The sequence below is a fragment of the Nomia melanderi genome, chromosome 1 (genome assembly GCF_051020985.1).
Source record: "Nomia melanderi isolate GNS246 chromosome 1, iyNomMela1, whole genome shotgun sequence".
NCBI classification, from domain to species: domain Eukaryota; kingdom Metazoa; phylum Arthropoda; class Insecta; order Hymenoptera; family Halictidae; genus Nomia; species Nomia melanderi.
In genome coordinates, this window is record NC_134999.1 from 35,733,310 (window position 1) to 35,757,929 (window position 24,620).

The 24,620-nt window shown below is 41.2% G+C and overlaps 1 protein-coding gene across 4 annotated transcripts in view; it reads right to left on the bottom strand.

Moving 5' to 3' along the window:
- Nucleotides 1–15,534: 15,534 nt before the first annotated feature.
- The window catches only part of LOC116432712 (neuropeptide CCHamide-1 receptor-like), a 66,467-nt gene continuing 57,381 nt past the window's right edge, over nucleotides 15,535–24,620 (bottom strand). For 2 of the 4 annotated variants that reach the window (XM_031989956.2, XM_031989957.2), the window contains exons 3-7: nucleotides 24,170–24,362; nucleotides 23,380–23,513; nucleotides 22,545–22,718; nucleotides 20,059–20,309; nucleotides 15,535–18,224 (exon numbers count right to left, since the gene is read on the bottom strand). In XM_031989956.2, the coding sequence (XP_031845816.1) occupies nucleotides 17,942–18,224; nucleotides 20,059–20,309; nucleotides 22,545–22,718; nucleotides 23,380–23,513; nucleotides 24,170–24,362 (1,035 nt within the window). In that variant the 3' untranslated portion in view covers nucleotides 15,535–17,941. Of the gene's footprint in view, nucleotides 18,225–20,054; nucleotides 20,310–22,544; nucleotides 22,719–23,379; nucleotides 23,514–24,169; nucleotides 24,363–24,620 lie in introns of those variants that run through there. The other 2 variants (XM_076367807.1, XM_031989958.2) reach the window with 2 other exon arrangements.

The window sequence follows — 24,620 nt, forward strand, 5'->3', positions numbered from 1 at the left end:
TGAATCGTAATTAATGAGTTATTTGCGATTTTCGGATGGGTTTGTGTTCCGTAAGAACGTGACAATTAAGACAAGGAAAGCTGTATGGGAGTGAGAAGGATAGCGATGCTGTAGCGCGTTTCTTTAATATTTAATATTTTTATTTATAACGTTCGCCGTCCACGGTAAAATAGTCAAACTATTAGACGGTAAAGTTTATCGTCTCAAGCGCAAAGTTTTCATCGGTTTCGGTGAATATTAAATTCAGTTTCTGCGACATTAAAATTCCAAAGAAGGTGAAATAAATGATAACAGAATATAAATTCCAATGGTTAGTGCGTAGGAAATAAAATATTTTCGCACTGGCCGCAACCCATTGTCGATCAATTCCAGGAATTTAATAATCGCTCGGCCACCGCGATTTTTATTACGGACGCGCAGTTACCGTGGGTCTTCCAGGAAATTCTTCATAATATGGTGAAGTAAATAATCCATTTCGCAGAAGGAAAGTACCCCAAAATTCCTTAGATTCTTTCAATAGTTCAATAGCCACAGGTAATAACAGTGGGGACCGGTAGCGGGTACGACCGGAAATCGCCGAATATCGTCGATGAGGGACGAAATATGGGATGCATGATTCCGAAATTTTAGAATCAGTTCTCCGTGAGTCGCCGTTCGCGAAGGAGCTCTCTCCTCTCTTGTATCTTAGACAGTCAGTCCTTTTCGCGCAGTTGTGGTCGTCGGGCTTCTTGTGGTTTCATTCGGTCTTCTTGAACAGTGTTAGACTTTATTGAAAAGTATATTGGACAATGTTGAAGAGTGTTAGACTTTATTGAACATTATATTGGACAATGTTGAAGAGTGTTGGACTTTATTGAACATTATATTGGACAATGTTGAACTGCATTAGACTTTATTGAACTGTATTGGACAATGTCGAACAGTGTTTGCCAGTGTTGGACTTTATTGGACTTTATTGGACTTTATTGGACTTTATTGGACTGTATTGGACAATGTTGAACAGTGTTTGCCACTGTTGGACTTTATTGAACAATATTGGACAATGTTGAAGAGTGTTTGCCAATATTAATCGATGCTGGAGGATGCTGGAGGATGCTGATCGGTGGTCATCCAGGATAAACCATACATCTCAATTTGTTCGGAGTTCTGTGCAGATTGTGGCAATGAACGGTGAGTCGCATGCTTTCTTTTACTCCGGTTACCGATCATGTCATAGGGCGAAAGGTCCGTAATGGCACCGGTGACTGGTAGAACTATTTCAGTAGTTTTTGATTTTGCGAGTACAGTGACCTCGGATATGATTTATATCTGAGAGTAGTGACATTTCTGTGTGTATTTTTTAGATAGGATAGGGTTTTCTTGTACGTCGCGTTTAAAGTTAATTATAGAATTTGCATTAATGTGAGTTATTATTGAATTACAAGAAGTTTTATAGTTTCGTATATGATTATTAAATATAAATGTTAAGGAAAGTAAATGAAGATATGCTGATATATTGATTATATATATGTATTATTTTGTCTCTGGTTTTTTATTCTCAAAATTCAATTAGAATTCTAATGATTAATGATTAATATTACTGTTTGTTCGCATTGAAGTTTGTTTAATTGCGTGAATGTAATAATAGAATAATGTACAAGAAAACAATTCGCGACAGGCAGACACACGAGTCGAAGTAACAATGATGAAATTCTTTTTCTTCCATTTTAAAAACTCTTGCTTCGACGAAGGTGTTGCCTGAGGGTTTTTAAATATTTCTCATTTATTCAGATCAAATTAATTCTAAAAGAACAGTACATTTCCATATTAAAATATATTCTTATCCATAGAAAATTACAGTCTGTCTTTAAATAAATTACAATCTATTACAATCTTTATTTTTCTAAATAATTCGAGTCATTTTTGGAATAAAATCAGAAAATCTTAGCCCGTTAGTGCTTGAAATTAACAATTTTTTAGCTAGGATTTTCAGGATCATCATTCTGCATTAATTACTTCTATTTTCTGCTGAATTTAAATATATAAAAACAAATCTACCATGAAATAGGTGCGCATTTTTTGTTCCTTCTCTTCCTCTTGTTCGGTCGAACACGATAATCAACAAATCTGAAAATTTGTGTCTTGCAATGTTGGATTAAATGAAATAAGTGATAATTGAATACGAATTTCAATGAATAATTCTGAGTGATCAATATTTTAACAATGTGTATCGCTACGTGTGTAGTTGATTTTAAATTTCGATAATACGAGTCGATAGTTGATAACCTGCAGGTATTTGGAGACGGCCTTTTACGGATTAAACTAATTTATAGCTGCATTTATGAATGAGAATCGAGATAACAAAACGCGAAGCATGCCGTTGATTTACCAGCTTCGACCGCGACTTTTCCAGTTTTTCTTTTTACGAAATTTTACAAAATTTACGAAATCGTTCTATAGTTCCTTCGGAAGATTGATGATCCTTTTGATTTGTTGATTATGCTGGTTCGATATCGAGCATTATTTCACAGGAATGCAAGAGGCTATATGCCGAAGAGGCCCCGACAAAATGTCGCTCAAGAGGGCAACTATTAATGGCGCTCCATTTTAGCATGTAAATGGAGCGCCATTTTCATGTCACTACTTTGTCACTGTACTCACATTAATTCTAGTAGTTGTAGTTGTAGTTGTAGTTGTAGTTAATTTGGGCTGGTCATAGCCGCCCCATCGACCAGCAATAATGGGCATTTCGCGATTTTTAATTAGCGTTGCGAAAGAAAGATCACGGTTTGACTTAGCGTTGCGAATAATGTAATCGTGATTTTGATTAAAATCAATTTTAGTTGTTCCCTGAAATGATGTTAATAACAGAGTTGCGTATGATGAAGACAAATCGTGTTTGATAAGATTATTGTAACATTCAATTATAATTTGATATTGCTTCCCTATTTTACGATAGCGTTGCGAATGAAAGAGTAATCGGTTTTGATTTTATTTAGTGTCGCGATACTAAATGATCGCGGTTTGTTACGATTGTTTTTGTAATTAGAGTTGTAATATTGATCGAATGTGTTTCTTTTAGTGTTGAAATATTTATTGAGTGTGTTTTCTTAGTGTTGCGATATTTATTGAGCGTGTTTTCTTAGTGTTGCGATATTTATTGAGCGTGTTTTCTTAGTGTTGCGATATTTATTGAGCGCGTTTTCTCAGTGTTGCAATATTTATTGAACGCGTTTTCTTGGTGTTGAGATATTTATTGAACGCGTTTTCTTAGTGTTGAGATATTTATTGAACGCGTTTTTTCAGTGTTGCCATATTTATTGAATGCGTTTTCTTAGTGTTGAGATATTTATTGAACGCGTTTTCTTAGTGTTGAGATATTTATTGAACGCGTTTTCTTAGTGTTGAGATATTTATTGAACGCGTTTTCTCAGTGTTGCAATATTTATTGAACGCGTTTTCTTAGTGTTGCGATTCAGACAATGCCCAGAAACATGCTGGAACCATTGCTCGAACCGCATGATGGTTCGCAGTAGCCAAAATGGTTGCATCTGCCCCTTGCAGTTTAAAATGGCTGCACGTAATTCCCGATATAGAGTTGCGTAAAAAGAAATAAAGGTGCACGGGTGATTTTTGTATTTTATACTGAATAAATTAGAGTTGTGGTTGACGGAGCACCATTCGCGTGCGTGTTTTATATTCAATTCGTTGTTTTATAAAATAGCTTTGCGAAATAACTCGTTTTAGAGTTCTTTTCATATCTTTGAATCAAATCGTATAATAGTATTGCGAAATTTGATGTCCCTGAAGAATATTTGGAACCAAACGTTGGTTCCCAGCAATTGAATGAAATTACCTGACTAATAATTATGGTACTCGTATTTTAATGATTGTATTTGCGTTATAAGTATATGCGTTACTATTATTCCACATGTATTGCTAACTACTTTACTTACTACTTACTTATTGATTACTATTATTAGACTGTGAACTTTTATGCGAATCAAAACGTTTTCAGAATATAATTGAAGACATATAATTGCAATAGAAAATTGTTTTTCCCAGCAAACATTGTAAAACAGCACCAAGATTTGAATATTTTATATCCATATGTTTTTTCGTATTGTGCGCATTACGTGCAGCTCTCAAATTTTCTAGAAATGCATAAAAATTCGCAGTCTTTACTATTTAAGCTACCTTATATTTATCATTATTTATTATATATTGTTACTATAAGACGGATAATCTCGCAGAAAGAACTGTGTAATAACCTTTTGCTTTTACAATAGCTGTGTCAGACTCGCGGTGAAGATTTCAAACAGAATTTAACCCTTTTTATTCACAGTCGTGATTCCTTGTCAATATATTTTTCAAATAAATTATATTACGTTGTTTCCAATATTAGTAAGAAGAATCATTTAAACTGCCCTCTACAAACTAATTAATTTTTCAAATGCATTTTAAATCAATTATCCTAATAATACAGAATTATCGAGGAAAAAAATGCAAAAGAAATTCGGGGTGCAAAGGGTTAAGCATAAATATTACTCGATTCTTTTGAATACCAATTAAATATTCTTCCGTCATCAATTATCACACTTGACTGTAAACGACATAGAATATACCCAGAATTTTGCCCTCGTTCAGTAAACGATTAATGCCAAAATAATCGTATCGATCGCGGTTGAGAAACAAATGAAAGAGCAAGGGGTTAAGTTAATTCGCGAACGGAAACGGGTCCCTCGCAGCAACCTCCTCGTGGTGGGCCTGGAAACCAGCATTATCGCCGATAGAGTAATTCCTGTCGAGGATAATGCTGGGCCGATCGGCTGCGACATTGTATGATTCATGTACAAATGTAGCGAGCAGTTATCCTTTAGAGTCATTTCGCTTGTCTCCCTTTATTCCGATTCACGTTGCCATGTTGTGCAAGTGATTCAGCGCGGTGAAACTGACCGGGTTCACGGCGGATTGCTCGCGTCACCCTGATTTTGCAGCTTCTTAATCAGAGACTTCTTCTCTGATTTCTTTAACGTAAAACGAATCAAGAACTTCTTTCTTGCTTCGTATTTGTGTCCTTTTTTGGCCCGATAATTGTTCGCCAGCTGCGACCCATGTATAGTTTTCTAAGGTTATACTAGAAATAAGTTAGAAATAAGCGTGCGAAAGAAGACGTCGATCATCCGCCGTGGGATTCTTCAATTTCAGACTCAAGAAAGAAAACAGCCGTCGTGGGATTATTATTAAGTGCGTTAAAAATAAGTGCGTTAAAAATAAGTGCGTTAAAAATAGGTGCGTTAAAAATAGGTGCGTTAAAAATAGGTGCGTTAAAAATAGGTGCGTTAAAAATAGGTGCGTTAAAAATAGGTGCGTTAAAAATAGGTGCGTTAAGGCTAAGCTAAGTTAGAAATAAGCGTGCGAAAGAAGACTTCGACCATCCGCCGTGGGATTCTTCAATTTCAGACTCAAGAAAGAAATCAGCCGTCGTGGGATTATTATTAAGTGCGTTAGTAATAAGTGCGTTAAGGCTAAATTAAGTTAGAAATAAGCGTGCGAAAGAAGACATCGATCATCCGCCGTGGGATATTTCATTTCAGACACAAGAAAGAAAACAGCCGTCGAGGGATTATTATTAATAATCCGTTATTGCGTTAAAAATAAGTGCGTTAACAATAAGTGCGTTAAACGTAAGACTTAGATGTAGAACGGGACGTCGGTGGAATTAAATTTCCACCCACCTCCCAGGGTCCCTCGCAGCAACCTCCACGTGGTAGACCTGGAAACTAGCAGTATCGCCAACAGAATAGTTTCTATCGAGGATACTGCTAGGCCAATGGCTGCGAACTTGTCTAAATATGCCGAGCAGTTATTATTTTAATTTAATATAATTATATTCTTTACTTTAATGTAATAATTCCGCTTATTTCTCTTATTCCGGTTCACTTAGCCATGAATGCAAGTGGATCGGGCCGCGTGTCATATCAGCCATTCTGTCGTTCTCGTACCTCGGTGTGACCGACTCATCGGATCATGATGGTGGAGTCCGGAATCGGTACCCTGTTGCCGGTGTGCGCTCCGTGGGTAGGGCGACCGGTTCGCCTGTGCCCATCGAAACCATAAACCGTCACGGGATCCTACTTCTTCGTAATACGCTCGCGCCCTTATGGGCCGGGTGTTGGGAAGTTAACGGGTGAAAGTGGCGCCGGTGGAGATCATCTTTTGTTCCGATCACGAGGAAGCATCGTAACTCGGCACGGTGGGCTGACTGGTCTGATCGCGGTTTGCTTCGCGTCACCCTCATTTTGCCTGTTTTCAATCAGAGACTTCTTCTCTGATTACTCGAATTATCGAATCAAGGACTTCTTCCTTGATTCACTCCTTTTGCTTGTTGGTCCGATAATTGCTCGACATATCTGCGTCAAACGTATCGCTTTGTAAATGTAAACTAAGTTAGAATTAAGATTGTAATCCCTGACTTTGCTCTTGCTGAATCAGAGACTTCTTCTCTGATGCGAATGATGATCGAATCAAGGACTTCTTCCTTGATTCACTCCCTCTATTGCGATGATTGTAATAATGAAAATTATCTGATAAGCTAATCTAAGTTAGAATTAAGATTGTAACCCCTAACTTTGCTCTTGCTGAATCAGAGACTTCTTCTTTGATTAGTATGATGCTCGAATCAAGGACTTCTTCCTTGATTCACTCCCTCTATTGCGATAATTGTAATAATCTAAGTTATCTGATAAGGTAATGTAACTTAGAATTAAGATTGTAACCCCTGACTTTGCTCTTGATGAATCAGAGACTTCTTCTCTGATTCGAATGATCGAATCAAGGACTTCTTCCTTGATTCGCTACCCTTACCACTGCGATGATTGTATAGTATAAGTTATCCGTTAAGGCTAGGCTAAGTTAGAAATAAGCGTGCGAAAGAAGACTTCGACCATCCGTCGTGGGATTCTTCAATTTCAGACTCAAGAAAGAAAACAGCCGTCGTGGGATTATTATTAAGTGCGTTAGTAATAAGTGCGTTAAGGCTAAACTAAGTTAGAAATAAGCGTACGAAAGAAGACATCGATCGTCCACCGTGGGATACTATAATACTTTTCAGACTGAAGAAAGAAAACAACCGCCGTGGGATTAATATTAAGTGCGTTAACAATAAGTGCGTTAACAATAAGTGCGTTAACAATAAGTGCGTTAACAATAAGTGTGTTAAACGTAAGACGTAGTAGTAGAACGGGAGGTCGGTGGAATTGAATTTCCACCCACCTCCCAGGGTCTCATTCGCAGCAACCTCCACGTGGTAGACCTGGAAACTAACAGCATCGCCGACAGAGTAGTTCCTATCGAGGATGCTGCTAGGCCAATGGCTGCGAAATTGTCGAAATATGACGAGCAGTTATTCTTTAATTAATTATTAACTAATCAGTTAATTAATTATTATTTACTTAATTTAATAATTCCGCTTGCTTCTCCTATTCCGGTTTACTTAGCCATGAATGCAAGTGGATCGGGCCGCGCGTCACATCAGCCATTCCGCCGTTCTCGTACCTCGGTGTGACCGACTCATAGGATCATGATGGTGGAGCCGGAATCGGTACCCAGTTGCCGGTGTGCACTCCGTGGGTAGGGCGACCGGTTCGCCTGTGCCCATTGGAACCGTAAATCGTCACGGGAACCTACTTCTTGTAATTCGCCTCCAATCCTCTCTGAGGACGAGGCGTCGGGGAGTTAATGGGGGAAGGTGGCGCCGGTGAAGATCATCTTCTGTTCCGATGACTAGGGAGCATCGTAACTCGGCACGGTGGGCTGACTGGTCTGATCGCGGTTTGCCTCGCGTCACCCTGATTTTGCCTTTTTCAATCAGAGACTTCTTCTCTGATTCGTCTGATGCTCGAATCAAGGACTTCTTCCTTGATTCACTCCCTTTGCTTGTTGGCCCGATAATTGCTCGACATATCTGCGTCAAACGTATCGCTATGCAAATGTAAACTAAGTTAGAATTAAGATTGTAACCCCTGATTTTGCTCTTGATGAATCAGAGACTTCTTCTCTGATTCGAATGATCGAATTAAGGACTTCTTCCTTGATTCGCTACCCTTACCACTGCGATGATTGTATAGTATAAGTTATCCGTTAAGGTTAGACTAAGTTAGAAATAAGCGTGCGAAAGAAGACATCGATCGTCCACCGTGGGATACTATAATACTTTTTAGACTGAAGAAAGAAAACAACCGCCGTGGGATTAATATTAAGTGCGTTAACAATAAGTGCGTTAACAATAAGTGCGTTAACAATAAGTGCGTTAAAAATAAGTGCGTTAAAAATAAGTGCGTTAAAAATAAGTGCGTTAACAATAAGTGCGTTAAACGTAAGACTTAGTTGTAGAACGGGAGGTCGGTGGAATTGAATTTCCCCCCACCTCCCAGGGTCTCTCGCAGCAACCTCCACGTGGTAGACCTGGAAACTAGCAGCATCGCCAATAGAGTAGTTCCTATCGAGGATACTTGCTAGGCTAATGGCTGCGAAATTGTACGATCCACGTAAAAATCTGTTGAGTAATTATCCTTTAATAAAAATAGAATTTTTCAACAGGCACCGAGCATATCATCAAGTTTCTCACTTAATAGGAACAATTGGTGAACATTTGGGACTGAAGAAGATAGAGTGGATCCTTAGCAACATATCAGTAGCCGCCGCAATCACATCTGCATTCTAATTAATGAGTTATTACCGATTTTCGGATGGAATTCGGAAAGGAATATGAGCGCAAGGATGAAGATAGTATTTTGATGGCTCCATCTATTCCGAGAACGCTGAAACTGGTAGCCGAATTGCTCCTGCTAGATGGCGTATAAATCTTCAGCCAAGAAAAATGAGGATTTGATTTGTTGCAACACCTAGTGGAGACGTAAGGATACTATTTGGCGAGATGTTTCAACGTTCCTGACATAGATGACGCGACCAACAGACTATCTCTGTACTTCGCACTCCTACATACCTTTCCTCGTCTTACTCATTGCGTGTTCATGGATCGCGATCAACCCATCCAAAAATTGCTATTATCTCATTAATTAAAACTCAAATGTGATAGGAACGGATCCTAGAATGTTCCTAAGGGTCCACTCTACCTTTTTCAATCGCAAATGTACATCAATTATTCGTATTAAGTGAGAAACATAATGTTCAACTCGCTGCCTGTAAAAAAATTCGGTCAGCGACACGAAGACTAATAAATAAATAACTAACCCGAACCAAAATCCTTCCTATAGCGATACAGAAACGTATCGAAAGGTCTATTCTATGTTTCTATACTGCAAATATTAACAAATTATTCGAGGTAGTCGAGTTATTACTGAATTCGCTGTCAATTCTGTTGTTTTCTTCCATTTACGTGGCGCATTCAGTTCAAGTTTCCACCGCTAGATGACAGCACTTCCATGTCTATCCTTGTCTTGCACCAATGAGCGCATAAGTCTGTCCTTGTCGGATACCTCCTTGGTCCTGATGCTTCACGAGTAGGTACCAGGGACTGATGAGATGCTTTTTCGAAGGAGGTGGCATCGGGAACGCTATCTCTATCCTTGTCGCACAGTATCTCTGTCCTTGTCTTACACATTACGGGTATAGGGAAAAGCTTCGAAAATGCCCTGACGCTAGATGGCGATACTGTCGCTCGCAACTAAAATTCTCTATCCTTGTCGCACATTGCTCTGTCCTTGTCTTACTCATTGCGAGGATAGGGAAAACGCTGCCCCTTACTACCTGCAGCCGGCATCACTTGTTCTTGTTTAATAAATTTCGCTATAATAAATGGTAGTCCAGGAAATTGATATAGAATAGGTTCTCAGATATTCTCGTATAATATTGTTGATACAATTTTATTTCACATTAATTATTCAATAACGATTCTTTACATTGTTCCACGGCAATCTAAGAATCTTTAGTAGGTGTACAGTAATATATTAACATTCTGATTCTACAGACGTAACTGATCAAGTTTTGTAATTGAAGGAATTAGTGCGAACTGGCATCATTCCTGGTCCGCATCTATTAGTACTTCTTTCTACGTTTACTGTTTGCAAATGATACTAAATTATTTAATACTCTCTCGTATTAATCGTTTGAAAATAAGGAAATGAGATTAGACAAATGAACTGGCATGTTACGACTACTTGTGTATCTTAAGTTGTCTTCTTCATCTTCCTGTATCAATATTTCACTACCCTTATCTCTGAACGGTAACGCATCGGCTTTATGCTTTTCATAGATCCATTTGTTAGTAAATCAGACGCAATGTAAATAAATGAATATAAAGACGTAGTAAGGGGAAACTGACCATGTAAACTCGCAGTACAAATTTTGTGTATTTATAACGTCATACATTGTTATGCATCAGATAAAGAGAAGAGAACTGGAACGTTTCATTTGCAGAGGCGGTTCTGATAAAATCGGTATAATATCCAAAGTCCCGTTCTCTTCAACGTTCAGTCTTCTGAAGAACAGTTCTCCTAACAATGTTCCATCCATGGATGGTTCTTCCAAGTCCGCGCTGCTTTTAACCTTTAAATTCTGCGGCTGATGCGAGGTGCACTCATTTAATTCTCGCTGAAAGCTCCTCTTATGTAACCTAAGGGTCACACGCATTGAAAGGTACTAAGAGATTCATCAGAGAGCTAGGAATCGTCATGTAAATTTAAAAAGTACAAATGCATACCTTTTACTCAGAACTCTGTTTACTCTTTAACAAAATGAAAAGTTAAGATATAGGTGAACAAAATTCAAATATCACTTCCAAGGTACTTAGATAATTACATCATATTTATTCAAAACTGACACACGTGCTTTATCTAAAAATTATTCCCCACGTTCTTGCATGAAAGCTCGCAGACCGTATGCAATTTTCATTACATTCCCCTTGCAAAACACAGATTGACGTTTCCTCACCATAAATCTCACGAAAATTTTCGTATGGTTCTGATGCTATTCTTTTAATTGACAATGGTTCCTTACGTCACTGTTTCAATTTCCTCCGTCTGACAAGCCCGATGCACTTTCTCCGCAGGATCAACGACATGTCTCAGTCTCTCCGTTTCAAGCTGCTCCCGTGTCCTTTGAAATTTCTCCCGCAACGTGTCGGATTCCGTTTGCTTCCGATCGACGGTTTCCTGCAGCCGTGATTTCTCTCGTACGAGATCCCTTACCGTTTCCGTCAGTCCCAGGAATTGTTTTTCCTGTTCGGCGATTTGTCGCGTTAGCAGTTCCAACATCCGCGACATCCGAGTTCTCAGCTCGTTCGCCTCCGAGCGAGCTTCGTGCAGCTGATTGGAGCAACAGACCGAATAATGAAAACGAATTATATGTCCGACTTGCTTTATCCTGGTCCCTTTTCTCAGGAAAACTACAATTTCCTCTATCGACACTAAACTGATACGTTGCTCCCCGACAATTCTATGGCATATTCACGCGAAAATATACATTGTTAAGCGATTGCTTCTATTAATGCAATTAACCCCTTGTACTATGATTTCTTTGTAAACTGTGATCGATCTAACTACTTTGTTCTTAGTAATCCATTGAAAATAAGAGAAAATTCCAGTCTTACTCTATGTCAACGTATGCTCTAAGGTATAATCATGGATAACAGAGGAATAATAATTTGTATTCAAACACATTAAATAATATTTGCTTGTTTAATACTTGAAATCTTCACGAGCCTCACAATATAGTAGACGCAAGGGGTTAAGCAACAACCTACCTCTGTCCACCCACAAACGAACCACTTCGGATAAACGACCCCTAAAGCGTCTCAACGCTAGAATCCCAAACTGTTCGAAAGCAGAGTCGCGTTACCCATCAACCCCATCGCAAAATCTGATCCCCAAGCACCCCAGATCCATCAAAATGAAAAAACGCAGAAAAATACTTGAAGCTCCAGCTCCTTCGCCTCGTGCTCCCGTCTGTCCAGCGTCTTCTGATACTGCGTCCTCATCGCTTGCTTCTCAGATTCACTGACGACCAGCTCGGATCTGGCGTCGCGCGTCTCCTTCGTGCACCTGCGGCGAGAAAGAGTGAAAGCGGGACGCGGAGTCTCTCTACACCCTCGAAATGGGGAATACCGCAGCGAACGACGAAAGTTGCGCGCAATTTCGCGCGGGGGATCTGCGACGGCCCGAGCTCAATTTATCCGGCCGCGTTGCCGGCGTCGCCGGGAAACTCGCTCGGCGGGATTTTCTGTTTCGAGGTGAAGTTACGGGTCACCGGGACTGGTTCGTTACAGTCGATTCGCTCGGCTGGAGTCTCGGGAGCCGGGTTTCATTGCGATATTCAGCTCCGGGGGATCCCGGCGATCCTCCGGACGCCGAGCTTCACTTTTACTCTCGTCATTTCAGCCTGCGCGGCCGGGACACCGGCGATTATTCCGATGCTATCTTAATCGAAATCGATCCGGGAGTTCCGATACGCGGACTGCTCGAAGAATAATCGGGGCTAATCCTTCTGCGCTGGGAACGGCGAACGGCGGTCATCAACCGTGGGTTTAATCGGGCTCCGCGGGACTGCTACAAATCGGGTTGCCCAAGTTTTAATGGCTGTTCCAGGAACGCATGGACCTCGTTTCCGATGACAAATGCCCCGCGGAATGGGAGGAACGCCGGTGATCCGAGGAATCGAACGGGCCGAGGGTCGGGGACGCTCCGAACGGGTCTCCAGGAAATATTGAGATATATATTGAGTTTCCCGGCGGTGGAAAATGAAATCCGGGGAGCGGAAAGGTTACGCGTGGATGGCATAACCGAGGACCTTCCGTCGGAACTGACAGCGCCGCTGGGTACATTGATCTTTTACGTCAGTTTCGTCGCCGCCGTGTGGGGCTTAAGGATTTTATGCGTTTCAGCTGGCTCGGTGCGTTGCTTGGGAGGCGGGCTTTAGCCTTCCGCTTCGACAATGGGGGATTAATATAATACGCTTTTGGGCGTGATCGGTGGACAAGAGGATTAGCTTGTGAATGACGAATTAATTGGACGAGTCTTTGTTGCTGATGGAGTGTTTCAATAGATAACCTGTTGCACTTAATCCGTTATTCCCCTGTAAAAATTATTCACGCCGCTGAACCATGAATTTTCTTCTCTATAGATTCAATTCGTCCCATCGTAATTCAACTCCGACGCTCTCAAAGCCTCTCCAATGCTCTCTCGGAAATTATATAACGAACACCAGTGTCCGAGCTCTCTCGAATGCTTCGAATACTATTATTCAGTAACAGAATCACCCAGAAGTTAATTACAACGATCCACCGCTATGTTTCATAAACACAACTCAAACACGAATCCTCTACTCGCGTCTCCGCGGAAACATTGTCACGCCAGCCACCGTGGTGTAACTAGATTGCAACTTCGTAGAGCTCGGATTTTAGCATGCAAGGGTATTAGCCGAGGCTCGCAATTTTTCCGGAAGTTCTCGAGATTTATTAAACACCGTGTAAAAGTTCCCGAAGTCGACAAGCGCGACGCGGGGAACGAGTGGCGCGGAAGGGCAAAGGATTGATTAGGCGAGATTGCGATGCAAGAGGGAGCTGCGCGGGAATTTACTTGATCAACTGCTTAACCAGCTGGGCTATCCTTCGTCTGTCGGCAGGACAGAGGTCCTGGATGTGAGGGAACGCGGCCGCGTTCTCGTCTTCCTCTCCCCTGCACTTCGCGCAGAATTCCTCGTCCGCCCTCACCGCCTCGCTCTCTGTCGAGATCGTTTGTCTGCTCGAAGATTAAACAGTTGCAACACTTTCTGCAGTTAAGGGAACCTATCTGACGACCGCTTAACGTCACCGGGACTAGGGTACAGCGGAACTTATCGGTAATTCCCCGTCACGCGTCGGAACGTACGAAATCTCGCTCGATAATCGTACGCGCAACCGTCAGAACTAATCGAGCCGATGAAGCAATTTAAACTAAATTCAGCGCACGGTGATTAGCAACGTAGTTTTTCCCTTCCAACGAGCCGATCGAATGCGCATTAATTTAACATTAACCGGATCCAAGCGGCCGGAGCGGAATTTTCAAATGAATTTCGTGTCCGTTTAGATTATTTCGATATATTCAATTGTCGATCTGCGAAAGGTTAATATTCATTGCGTCGATTTAATATATATTATTAATCCGTCCATAATTGTTCCATTGAAAAAAGTATCACGACTTTGAAAACCTGTCAATCGATTAAAGCGAGCACCCTTAACCTATTCGAAGGTGTAATTGTAAATTAATTCGGACTCGATTACACACCTTCATCGTCCCGATGCATTCGTTCGTTCTCCCGGCAGATTGTTAGCGTGTGCTGGTGTAGTCTCGCGAGTCTAGAAACGAAATTTATTCGATAACTCCCTTTGGCCTTCTCCGGGAGGAACGGCCGCCCTCGTGACGCGCGTTATCGCTGAAAACAATAAGGCGGAACGACATGAGGCGAAAGTGACATCTACCTTCTGCTCCATCTAATATAGGCATTCATAAGCGAGCCGTCGTCGTAGTCGTTCGAGTACATGGCCGCCAGGCATATTTCCGCGGGCGCGCTCTCTCCCAAGACGCTCGTAGAGCCTCGGTGAAGCGGTTGCCGCGCGGAAGGTCAAATGTCGAGGACTGGAATCGCGGCGGGCGCAAGCGCACGATCACGGAAATCCTTCGAGCAACGATCCCTTCCTGTCCGAGGAACTCGCGCGACGTGAAGTTGGATTTATATAGTCGCGTTTTTCGAAGCGGCCGTGGAAATCATGACGATCAGCGCGGCCCATCGAGCGTGACACGGTTCCTAGATCGACCCGGAACCCACGCTTTCGCGTTGTGCTCGGAGAGATGGGACGTGACCGGGGGAGAGACGATAACGGAGTGCGACGGGCAACATCTGTTCCGTCGACGTTAAAGGATTTCGGAATCGATATTCCTGTAGCGGACGCGCTTCGATCGTAAAAAAGTTAATATACGTAATTTATGTGCAGCTTTTTGTACTTCTGTGCTTTTTCTCCATTCCCTTTTTTCGGTATTGATTATTGACGTGCGATTGGACTTCTTAGTGCGGTAGCGTTTGGGTGCTTGGGTGCTTGGGTTCTTTGATGCTTGGATTTTTAGATATTTGCATGTTTGGGTGCTTGGATTCCTTGATGTTTGGATGCTTTGGTACTTGAATTCTTTGATGTTCGGATTCGAAGAGATTTGGATTCTTTGATGTTTAGATTCGAAGAGATTTGGATTTGATGAGATTTGGATTTGAAGAGATTTGGAATCGAAGAGATTTGGAATTAAAGAGATTTGGATTCGAAGAGATTTGGAATTAAAGAGATTTGGATTCGAAGAGATTTGGATTCTTTAACGTTTAGATTCTTAGATACTTGGATCCTTAGTTACTTTGATTCTTAGATATTTGAATCCCTAGATACTTGGATCCTGTGATACTTGGATTCTTTGATGTTTAGATTCGAAGAGTTTTGGATTGTTAGATAGTTGGATTCTTTGATATTTGGATTTTTTGATGTTTAGATTCTTTAATGTTTGGATTCTTAGATACTTGGATTCTTAGATACTTGGATTCTTAGATACTTGGATTCTTAGATACTTGGATTCTTAGATACTTGGGTTCTTAGATACTTGGACCCTTAGATACTTGGACCCTTAGATACTTGGATCCTTAGATACTTGGATCCTTACTTACTTGGATTCTTAGATATTTTAATCCCTAGATACTTGGATCCTGTAATACTTGGATCCCAAAGCACCAAGCATCTAAATACTTCAATTCCAAGAAACCGAAATCCCTAGAAACTCGAACAAACTTCCAGTCATAGAAAGTTCTATTAACAACTTCCCCTAATTTCTCGTATCCCTACAAACTAATCGAATTTCTCCACATTAACAATACGAATCGAATACCAGCATCGATATCAAATTCGAGCACAACAAACAAACAGGTTTCACAAAACTTTAATAAGCTCCAGAATCCACGTTTAGCCTGGAAACTCCCGACAAAAGAAACCGATTTCCACGTATTATCTTCCAGCGCCTTCCGCGACCCATTGTTGAAGCTGAAAGCTAAAACTAATCCAACGCGGTCACGGCTTACACCTACACGAACAGCTTCAACTACAGAAGAAAAAGGGGCCGCGTTGCGTAGAGAGGAAAGTATCAACGCCGCAATTGAATTACAACGGGAAAACTTGTTCCGGATGGTCATCGATCCTCCGCGAGACTTCTAGAAGCACAGGCTAATAGAATGAAGGGACAAAGTTAACCTAAAGAGATCCAAGGGTTGATCACAGAATGTTCTGCTCAGCTCTTCGCCAAATTCCCAGTGTGTGGTTGAGGTATAGTCGAAACACGTTTAAGCATTCACTGGATATTATTATACTGGATAGACTAGATATTATTATACCTGATAGAAAATACCGTAGAGAGTCAACTATACATAGATCAAGCTTAAACGATAGTCAAGTGTCTTGGTCGACTTAACTCTAAGACAGGTATGTACACTGTAAAGTACTCGAAAAAGCCAGCCACCGGTCGAGCGGCCGAGTTTTGCTCGGGAAATCGACGCGTTCCCGGTGTACACGGCTCAACCACCCGTCCCTCGATGCAATTTACAAATTGCGCCAGTTTCTCGTGCTGGCTGCAGGCACACGCGAGCAGTGAACCGAGGAGAAACGTCACTGTTGTCCGGAACACCGAACCCACTGTGGCCAGTCAATGGTTAATTCGCTCGCACACGATGCCTCGTTTCCCGCGCGTCGTCAGGGTTCAAGATCGATCTTCATTTATTTCGGCGGACGCGGCGCGTTCCCGTGGGACACTTTTCCATTTCCGACGCTGAGGTCGTGGTGGTGCGAGCGTCGAGACGTCGGACGTTACCAACCCTAGAACCGCGTCAGGCGAATCGACTTTTCTGTACCTTCTCACTGAAATTACAATGCCGAGGTTTCGATCGAATATATTTCACTTTGGACATTGTGAGATTAAGTTATTTAAAGAAATATTCTACGAAAGCTTCCGTGTGTTACCAAATCGAGATAGAAACCAGGAATCGATTAGCAATTTTAGTGTCGCCTGTCAAAAGTTGATTTCTCAAGTTTCGCGTCGGTATAAGTATTTGTTTTGTAATTACTGAAAGGAAGAGGTACTCGTTTGAGAAATTCTTAACACATTGCGTACCGGCTAATTATCAGAAAATTGATGTGCGGATTTTCAGTGAGATCCACTTATATCGCTATCTATAAAAAAATTCAAGTATCATATTACGTAATATATTTCAAATGGACAAGTAGTTCTAACCAAACTTTATATTTCCTTGAATGCTGTGGTAATTATCAAAGTTAATTTGCTGAGAGTCTTCATATAAAAACGAGATTTCTCGTTACCAGCACGCAATGTGTTAACTAATTTAGTAACATCTAATTAGCTGTATAAGCGTTGAAACCTCAATACGTTAAGCGTCACGACAATCTCTATTTTTCATAGATCCATTCGTTTGTACTAAAGAAAATCAGGGGAAATTATTAATTATTCGTTGCAACCATTGCAGCGCACTATTATCAACTCCGTTATTAAACATCATTCGACATCGGTTATCTTGCACGTTACGATTGCTTTCAAGCAACCCAGTAGCGTCAATCGGTGACATGGCGCTCAACGTGTTAACACGTTATGGCTCTCACGGGGAATTTTGAATACTCGATTCAAGTACTCGGTGGTACCAGTGTTAAGAATCAGATGGTTTATGCATAGTTCCGACGTCAGTTCCGCGGGGCACAAAATATTCCGTGTAACGTCACGGCGCAGCAACTTCGCGGTAACATCCGTCGCCCCGACGCTTTTGCCGCGACCGAAACTGGCTAACACACCGTGTCGTTCATCGACAGGTCCATGTTGCTGCTGAATAATTCAGTCCTTTGGTATTTCGAGGAACAAGGTGCCCGGCTAATTCACTATTCCGTCGCTGAATTCCGATGACTTCTGAGAGCCTCGTCGGCGCCGTTCGGGCATCCGGTCAGAGTGATGGTCGTTTCCTGTTCCTTGATCGGCAGGCTGGTCCTAACGTCGTTATCCAGGATGGCCATGTGCATGGTGCCGCGATGACCCCTCCGGGAGTCGCCCATGTACCTCCTCGAGCTCATCATCGAGAAACTTTGCCCCCGGCCGCGGGAGCTGAGGTCTGACGAGCGACGCTGCCGGCCGCGCATCCTGCCGGGTATGCAGCAAAGTAGATACCTACGGCGGAATGGTATTTTTATGAAGATTTCGGCCCGACGGCCGGACCACTTTGATGCAAATTGAAATTTTCAACCCTCCGCGGAGCGCGGCCTGTGACGCGGGCCGGAAAAGAATCATTTTTGGGAGAGGGAGGTTGTAATGTCAGTTGCGTGACGGACAGCCGTGAAACGATACGCTCTTCGTTGATTAAACAGTAATTAGCAGTATGCGAAATGGATTATTCTTGCTTTCAGAAAAATTACTGGTGAATGTTACGTGTATTTGGTTAATATGGATATTTTACGGATATTTTACGGATATTTATAGGATTGATGCGAAAGTTATCTTTTTTGAGGGTGTAGTTTTTCATTTTTCTGGAGGAATTGATTAGGTTTCGGTTAGGCTAGGAAATGATACGCTCGTCGTTGATTAAACAGTAATTAGCAGTATGCGAAATGGATTATTCTTGCTTTCAGAAAAATTACTGGTGAATGTACGTGTATTTGGTTAATATGGATATTTATAGGAATAATGTGAAAGTTATCTTTTTTGAGGGTGTAGTTTTTAATCTTTCTCGAGGAATTGATTAGATTTTGGTTAGGCTAGGAAATGATACGTTCTTTGGTAATGAAGCATTAATTATTATTTTGTAAAATGGATTCTTCTTGTTTTCAGAAAAATTACAGGTGAATGTACGTGTATTTGGTTAATATGGATATTTATAGGAATAATGTGAAAGTTATGTTTTTTGAGGGTTTTTAATTTTTCTGGAGGAATTGATTAGGTCTTGGTTGGGCTAGGAAATGATATGTTCTTCGGTAATGAAGTATTAATTATTACTCTGTAAAATGGATTCTTCTTATTTTCAGTGCAGTTATAGATGAATCTATATGTATTTGAATAGTATGGATATTTATAGGAATAATACGAAAGTTATCTTAGTGACGGGTATACTTTTTAATCCCTCCGAAAGGATTACGCGGGAACGAATTGGAAACCACTGTGTTACGACGCAATGAAGCGAGAATATGAGCGAAACATTCTACTGCGCTTGATTCCGTGCAACAGTAAAATTAAACAGTAATTCAAATGTTCCATCCGTTGAATATCACCGAAAAGTTGACGACGAACGAGAAATCTCATTAACGCTTTATTAAAGCACACATCGTTCCCCGTCAAGCTATCATGCTACGAATGCGTAATCATCCTCAGCCTGTTTCCGTATTCAACGATGGGTATAATCATCCCCGAAATACCGTCGGTTCGGAGAATCGGTTTTCAGATTGCTGCGGTTTCAATTGAACCGATCGGATAATCGCGATCCTCGTTTCTGAAATTCGAATTTTAATCCCGATTGTTCAACAAGTATTACGCAAGTGCCCCGCGCGTTCAGCGATCTGTCAATAACAGCTCAGCGGCGATCACTCGATCACCTCGGAAAGTAATTCCCGGGAATCAGCAAGAAGAAACGGCGAACGCGTTACAGTATTAATTGAAGCGGCGTTACATCGGCCTGCAATAAAACCGACGCCCGTTGTCCGATAAATTTTTTATCGTTCGAGCATGAATTTATGGAAGTAGGTCGCGTCGGTTAACTGCCAGGTGTCAAATCGCTGCCAAGTTTTTTCGGGTAACACGGTATTTCGCTCCGGAGCGACGGTAATTCTGTTCCCGGCGTGAATATTTATATGAAAAACCGCTGCTCTCGATGAATTTTCGCGCCTCCGAACAGTGTTTTAATCGCTCGCCCGCTCGGAGCCGGGGGGAGGGAAAGTTTGCAGGTCGAGTGCTTTAAACCGGGGGAAATAAAATCGGGGAAAACAGGGTCGCGGGGTGGTTTTCATCGAATCACCTGTCGAAGTATTTTCGGAATGTCCCGCTGACGCAGTAGAGCGCGATCGGATTGATGCAGCTGTTGATGAACGCCAGGCAGAAGCCGAGGATGCGGAAGCAGTGCCAGAACGTGTTGTAGTCCTCTGCCGCGGTCGGGTGGATGTAGAACCACAGCATGAAGACATGCTGCGGAAAGAAGCACACGGCGAACACTATCACGAACGCCATTACCATCTTGGCGACCTTCTTGCGGGCTTTCATTTGCCTCACCTGCAAGCACACCCGGGATTCTTCGGTTACTCTCGTTAGCGTTGATGCTCGAGTCGCTCGGAAGTTAACCCTTTGCACTCGAGACGCGACTCTTAGTCGTCGTTTAACCGAACGCAAGAAAATTGTAAAATGAAAAATTCTATATGAAATGTCAGGTGAGGTATTAACGCATGAAACAGAAATAAAACAATGCTGCCCTATAATTTGTGCAAGATGTTCCTTTATGTAAGTTGCAAATAATATTGTTAAATATTTCGTCAGAAAATAATGTCTGCACTGAAAAGTATTGTCGAGTGCAAAGGGTTAATATAGTTAACATTGCCAGCCGCTGTCGCACTCGCGTGATTTATTTTCTTAATGTCTTCTTTAACCCTTTGCACTCGGAAGTTTTTCACTAGAAATATTTCTAGATTTCCTAATGAGACAAAGGCAACATTTTATGAAACTAACTCGAAGAGAAATCACACGTCGAGGAACGAAGCTATTTTATTTCAATATTTCTCAAATTGATGCATTATACGGGGTATAATGTTAAACAACAGATTTCATAGTTTCACTGTGTGAAATGAAATGGTGAATGAGAGGCACCTCTCGAGTGCAAGGGGTTAATAATAATTATTAAAAACAGCAAAGAGTTAAGTCGATTTTTTGATATTTTCTGATTTTTCTAGATTCTAATGGAATAAATAATATTTGGTTCAGTTTGTTAAAGAATTTACTCTTTCCTTTGTACCTTCTAGGTTAGAGAGACCTTGTAGCTTCCGAACATGTTATATAATCATTTTAGAAACCAAAACATTAATTTCCAGTATAAATAGACTTAACCGCATTGGTTTCTGAGCGACTTATTTAACGATGGCTTAATGGCGGTAATAGATTTAGAGAATAGATGATACTAATTTTAATGATGATATCAAATTACTAGACTTTCACTTGGTACATTCAGTAATTGGATTTAAAATGATTAAACTCTCTTGCATTATGCGAATAATTATATTCTTGCAAACAAACATTAGTCTGAGAGTTTGAATGAATTGTAATAGTTAAATAGATGTTTATCAGAAGTTAATTAGATGTTTCGTCTGTTCAACATTGTCTATGCTAGTTTTGTCCTATTACATCCGAAACGTTGGAACGGATTATAATATGGATCAGATTAGTCCAGTTACGTCTAAAGTTGATTATGTCAGGTCCGTGACAGGCTCGGGTTAGCTTGAATTATGCCAAGGCTGGGTCGAGTCCAAATATCAAGTTATGTTGTGTTAATTTGGTTGTGTTAGACTTGGTTACATTAGGGGCGGTTGTGGTTGGCTTCATTTATGTTAGATCTAGATTAGGTTCGCCCGCTTTTCTCCCGCAAACTTCGCCCGAAAGCACAACCCTCTATCCGACGGTTACACGAACTCGAGTTGAAGAATAAGTTCTTGAAGAATAACCGTTTGTCGACCCTCGAGCCACGGGGTCTCGCTTAAATTGTGATTCTTTCTGCGAGACTGCCACCCGAAACTTTCCCCTCGACTTTCGCGATGAAACGTCTGCGCCGACCTGTCATTCTCGATTACCGTAAATCACTAGACTATCTTCGAGATTTCGGCGAATATCGACGAAAATCGATATGTCCTTTTATTATATTACGAACGAGTTTCACTGAATTTAACCCTTTGAACTCTGTAGCCAATATTGCACCAGTTATAATATGAAATATTCTAACGAATCAAAGAAACTACCCTAAAACTATTAGACTTTCCACGCATCCAAATTTTGTGCACAGAAGGAAAATAAAAGATTGAAGGAATGTTACAGCGTTTTTCATTTTCACTAGAGATACCATAAAAATTAATCACGGTTGCTGATAAATTACAAAACCATCTGGAGTGCTAAGGGTTAACCCTTTGCACTCGAGAGACTCTCACTTGAAATATCCGATACGTTCTAATTAGATGTAGACGAGATACTCTGAAATGAATTTATTAAGAAATCACATGTGAATTAGGGAACTAAAGCTATTTTCTTTCAATATTTCACGTATCGATGCAGCGTACAGAGGGCAATGGTAAATACCAAAGTTTATAATGTTGCTCTGTCAAATCATCTGGCAAAAGGTTAATACAATCACGTTCTAAAATAAATTACACGGACGCTAGCGGCTAGCGAGCGAACAATTGAAGAATCTCGTAATTTTTCGGAGAGATTCCACGTGTGAGAAACTGTTGATCCTTATTTTCTTCCACTCACCTGACCTTGCATCTCGCCCGGAATGTTCCTGGTGCTCTTCATCAAGTGTCTCGCCATTAGAATGTAGAACACCGCGATGATGCTCAGAGGTATCGCGTAGTAAATGAAGAAACGGCAGACCAGGATCGTCTTTGGGTAATTTGGACCGAATTCTATTGGGAATGGGTAGCACGCCTTGAAAAAGTCAGTTTTAACCTTCAGACAAGTGTACTTCATTAAACCCTGGAAAAACTTGAAGTGTACTTCGGTTAACCCCTTACTGTACAATAACGAGCGAGACTCGCGATGAAGATTTCTAGACTAATTTAACAACAATCGATGTTATTACCCACGGATCATAGCAAACTATTTTGCTATTATCATTGTATTCTCTTCAAATAAAATTTTCACTTGAAGTAGAATGGACAATTTCGTTGCATTTCTTCCAAATTGTCGTAAAATGGTACATGAGCTTAGTGGCGAAAGTAAGTACGCCAAGGGGTTAATTTGTATTATACTAAAAATTGATCAAGACATTTTTCGTATCTAAATCTTCAAGTGTAAAAAAATATATAAGAAAAACTATTCAAAAGAGAATAACCCAACGAAGAGTTTAAGAATCCAAGGTCTTTCGTGCGGAGCATTTGAAAAACTCGGGAAAATAGAAGTGAAATAAGAATATTGTCATTCCGCCTCGAGGCAAGCATTGATTTTAGATATCACTGATTCCCGGCGTGGTTTGCAGCTGGTTGCCAGAGAAAAACAAGTAAATCGCGAGGCAATATCCGTATGCGCGGCGATGTTGCAGCGATTCAGGCAATAAACCGATTTCCGCGGAGATTCTGTTCGGACGCACCTGAAAGCTCACGTTCTTGTTCACCCGGAAGTTCTTGATGTAGGAAAAGGAAGCTGGAATGGCGCAGATAATGGCCAACAGCCAAATCATCGCGGCGACGATCACAGTGAACCGCGTCGCTCTCCTTCCTGTACCTTGAACGAGAACAAACCGTAATCCGTTGGTTGCTAACGCGTATCTCTGGTTTCAACCGAAACGGTTCGCATGTTTTGCCACAGTTATCGCGTTCCAACATTCTCCCGCGAAAAACTAAATCCCAGACATAGCGACAGGACTTTAAATCACGAAGATTAATCCGTGCTAATGGGATTCGCATTTAATTAGAAGCTCGCACGGCTTCGTCTGGCTGAATTATTGAAATCGTAATTGTCTCTGCGCGCAATCCATCGCATTATCGATTAATATTTCAGAATTAATCCCCGGGACGAAATCTTGATGCATCGTAAATTGTTGCTTTTAACGCGTTCGTTCGGGATTATTTATTATTTATCCAATACGATTTACAAAAACATGAAGAACGTTTTAAGCGTGCTAGAAAACCTGCGATCCTCGGAAATGTTGGAGCTTAATGTTGAAAAAAACGTTCGATCTCAGAGATAATCTTCAGGTTTTATTTGCAACGTTTTTTGTTACCGAAAGCTTCCTCGTATTTTCTACTCGCTTGTACCTGCGTATGGCGAATGTTTCATTTTAGCCGAGCATTGTGTCTGTACGTCGTTTGTTTAGGACAATTCCAAAGTTAAGCTTTGCGCAGAGAATAGCACGCGTGTCCGAACTTGTACGCGCGTACCTGTGGTGTGAAGTTTCCTCATGGGGTCGACGATGGCAAAGAACCTGTCCGCGGAGAGCGCCGTCAACGTGAACACGGACACGCCGACGGATATATCCTTGGCGCACTCGGAGATTTTGCACAGCACCAGTCCGAAAGGCCACGAGTCCACTATGTAGAGGATGATGATGAACGGGACCGTTGTCACTATCACCTACGGTGTAACGTTGGACAGATGAATCAAAGAATGCTCGCGCGCGTCGCGTTAATTCAACCCTTTGCACTCGAAAGTTTCTCAATGGAAATATTCAACGTTTTCGTATCGTTTGAAACTAACTTAACGATAATTCATAGATAAATTAAGCAACTGTTTTATTTAAATATTTCACGTAGCGATGCAAACTTTAATTTGAAATATTAAATATTCGACTTCATAGTTTTGTTGTATCGAATCACGCGGTGACTGAGTGTC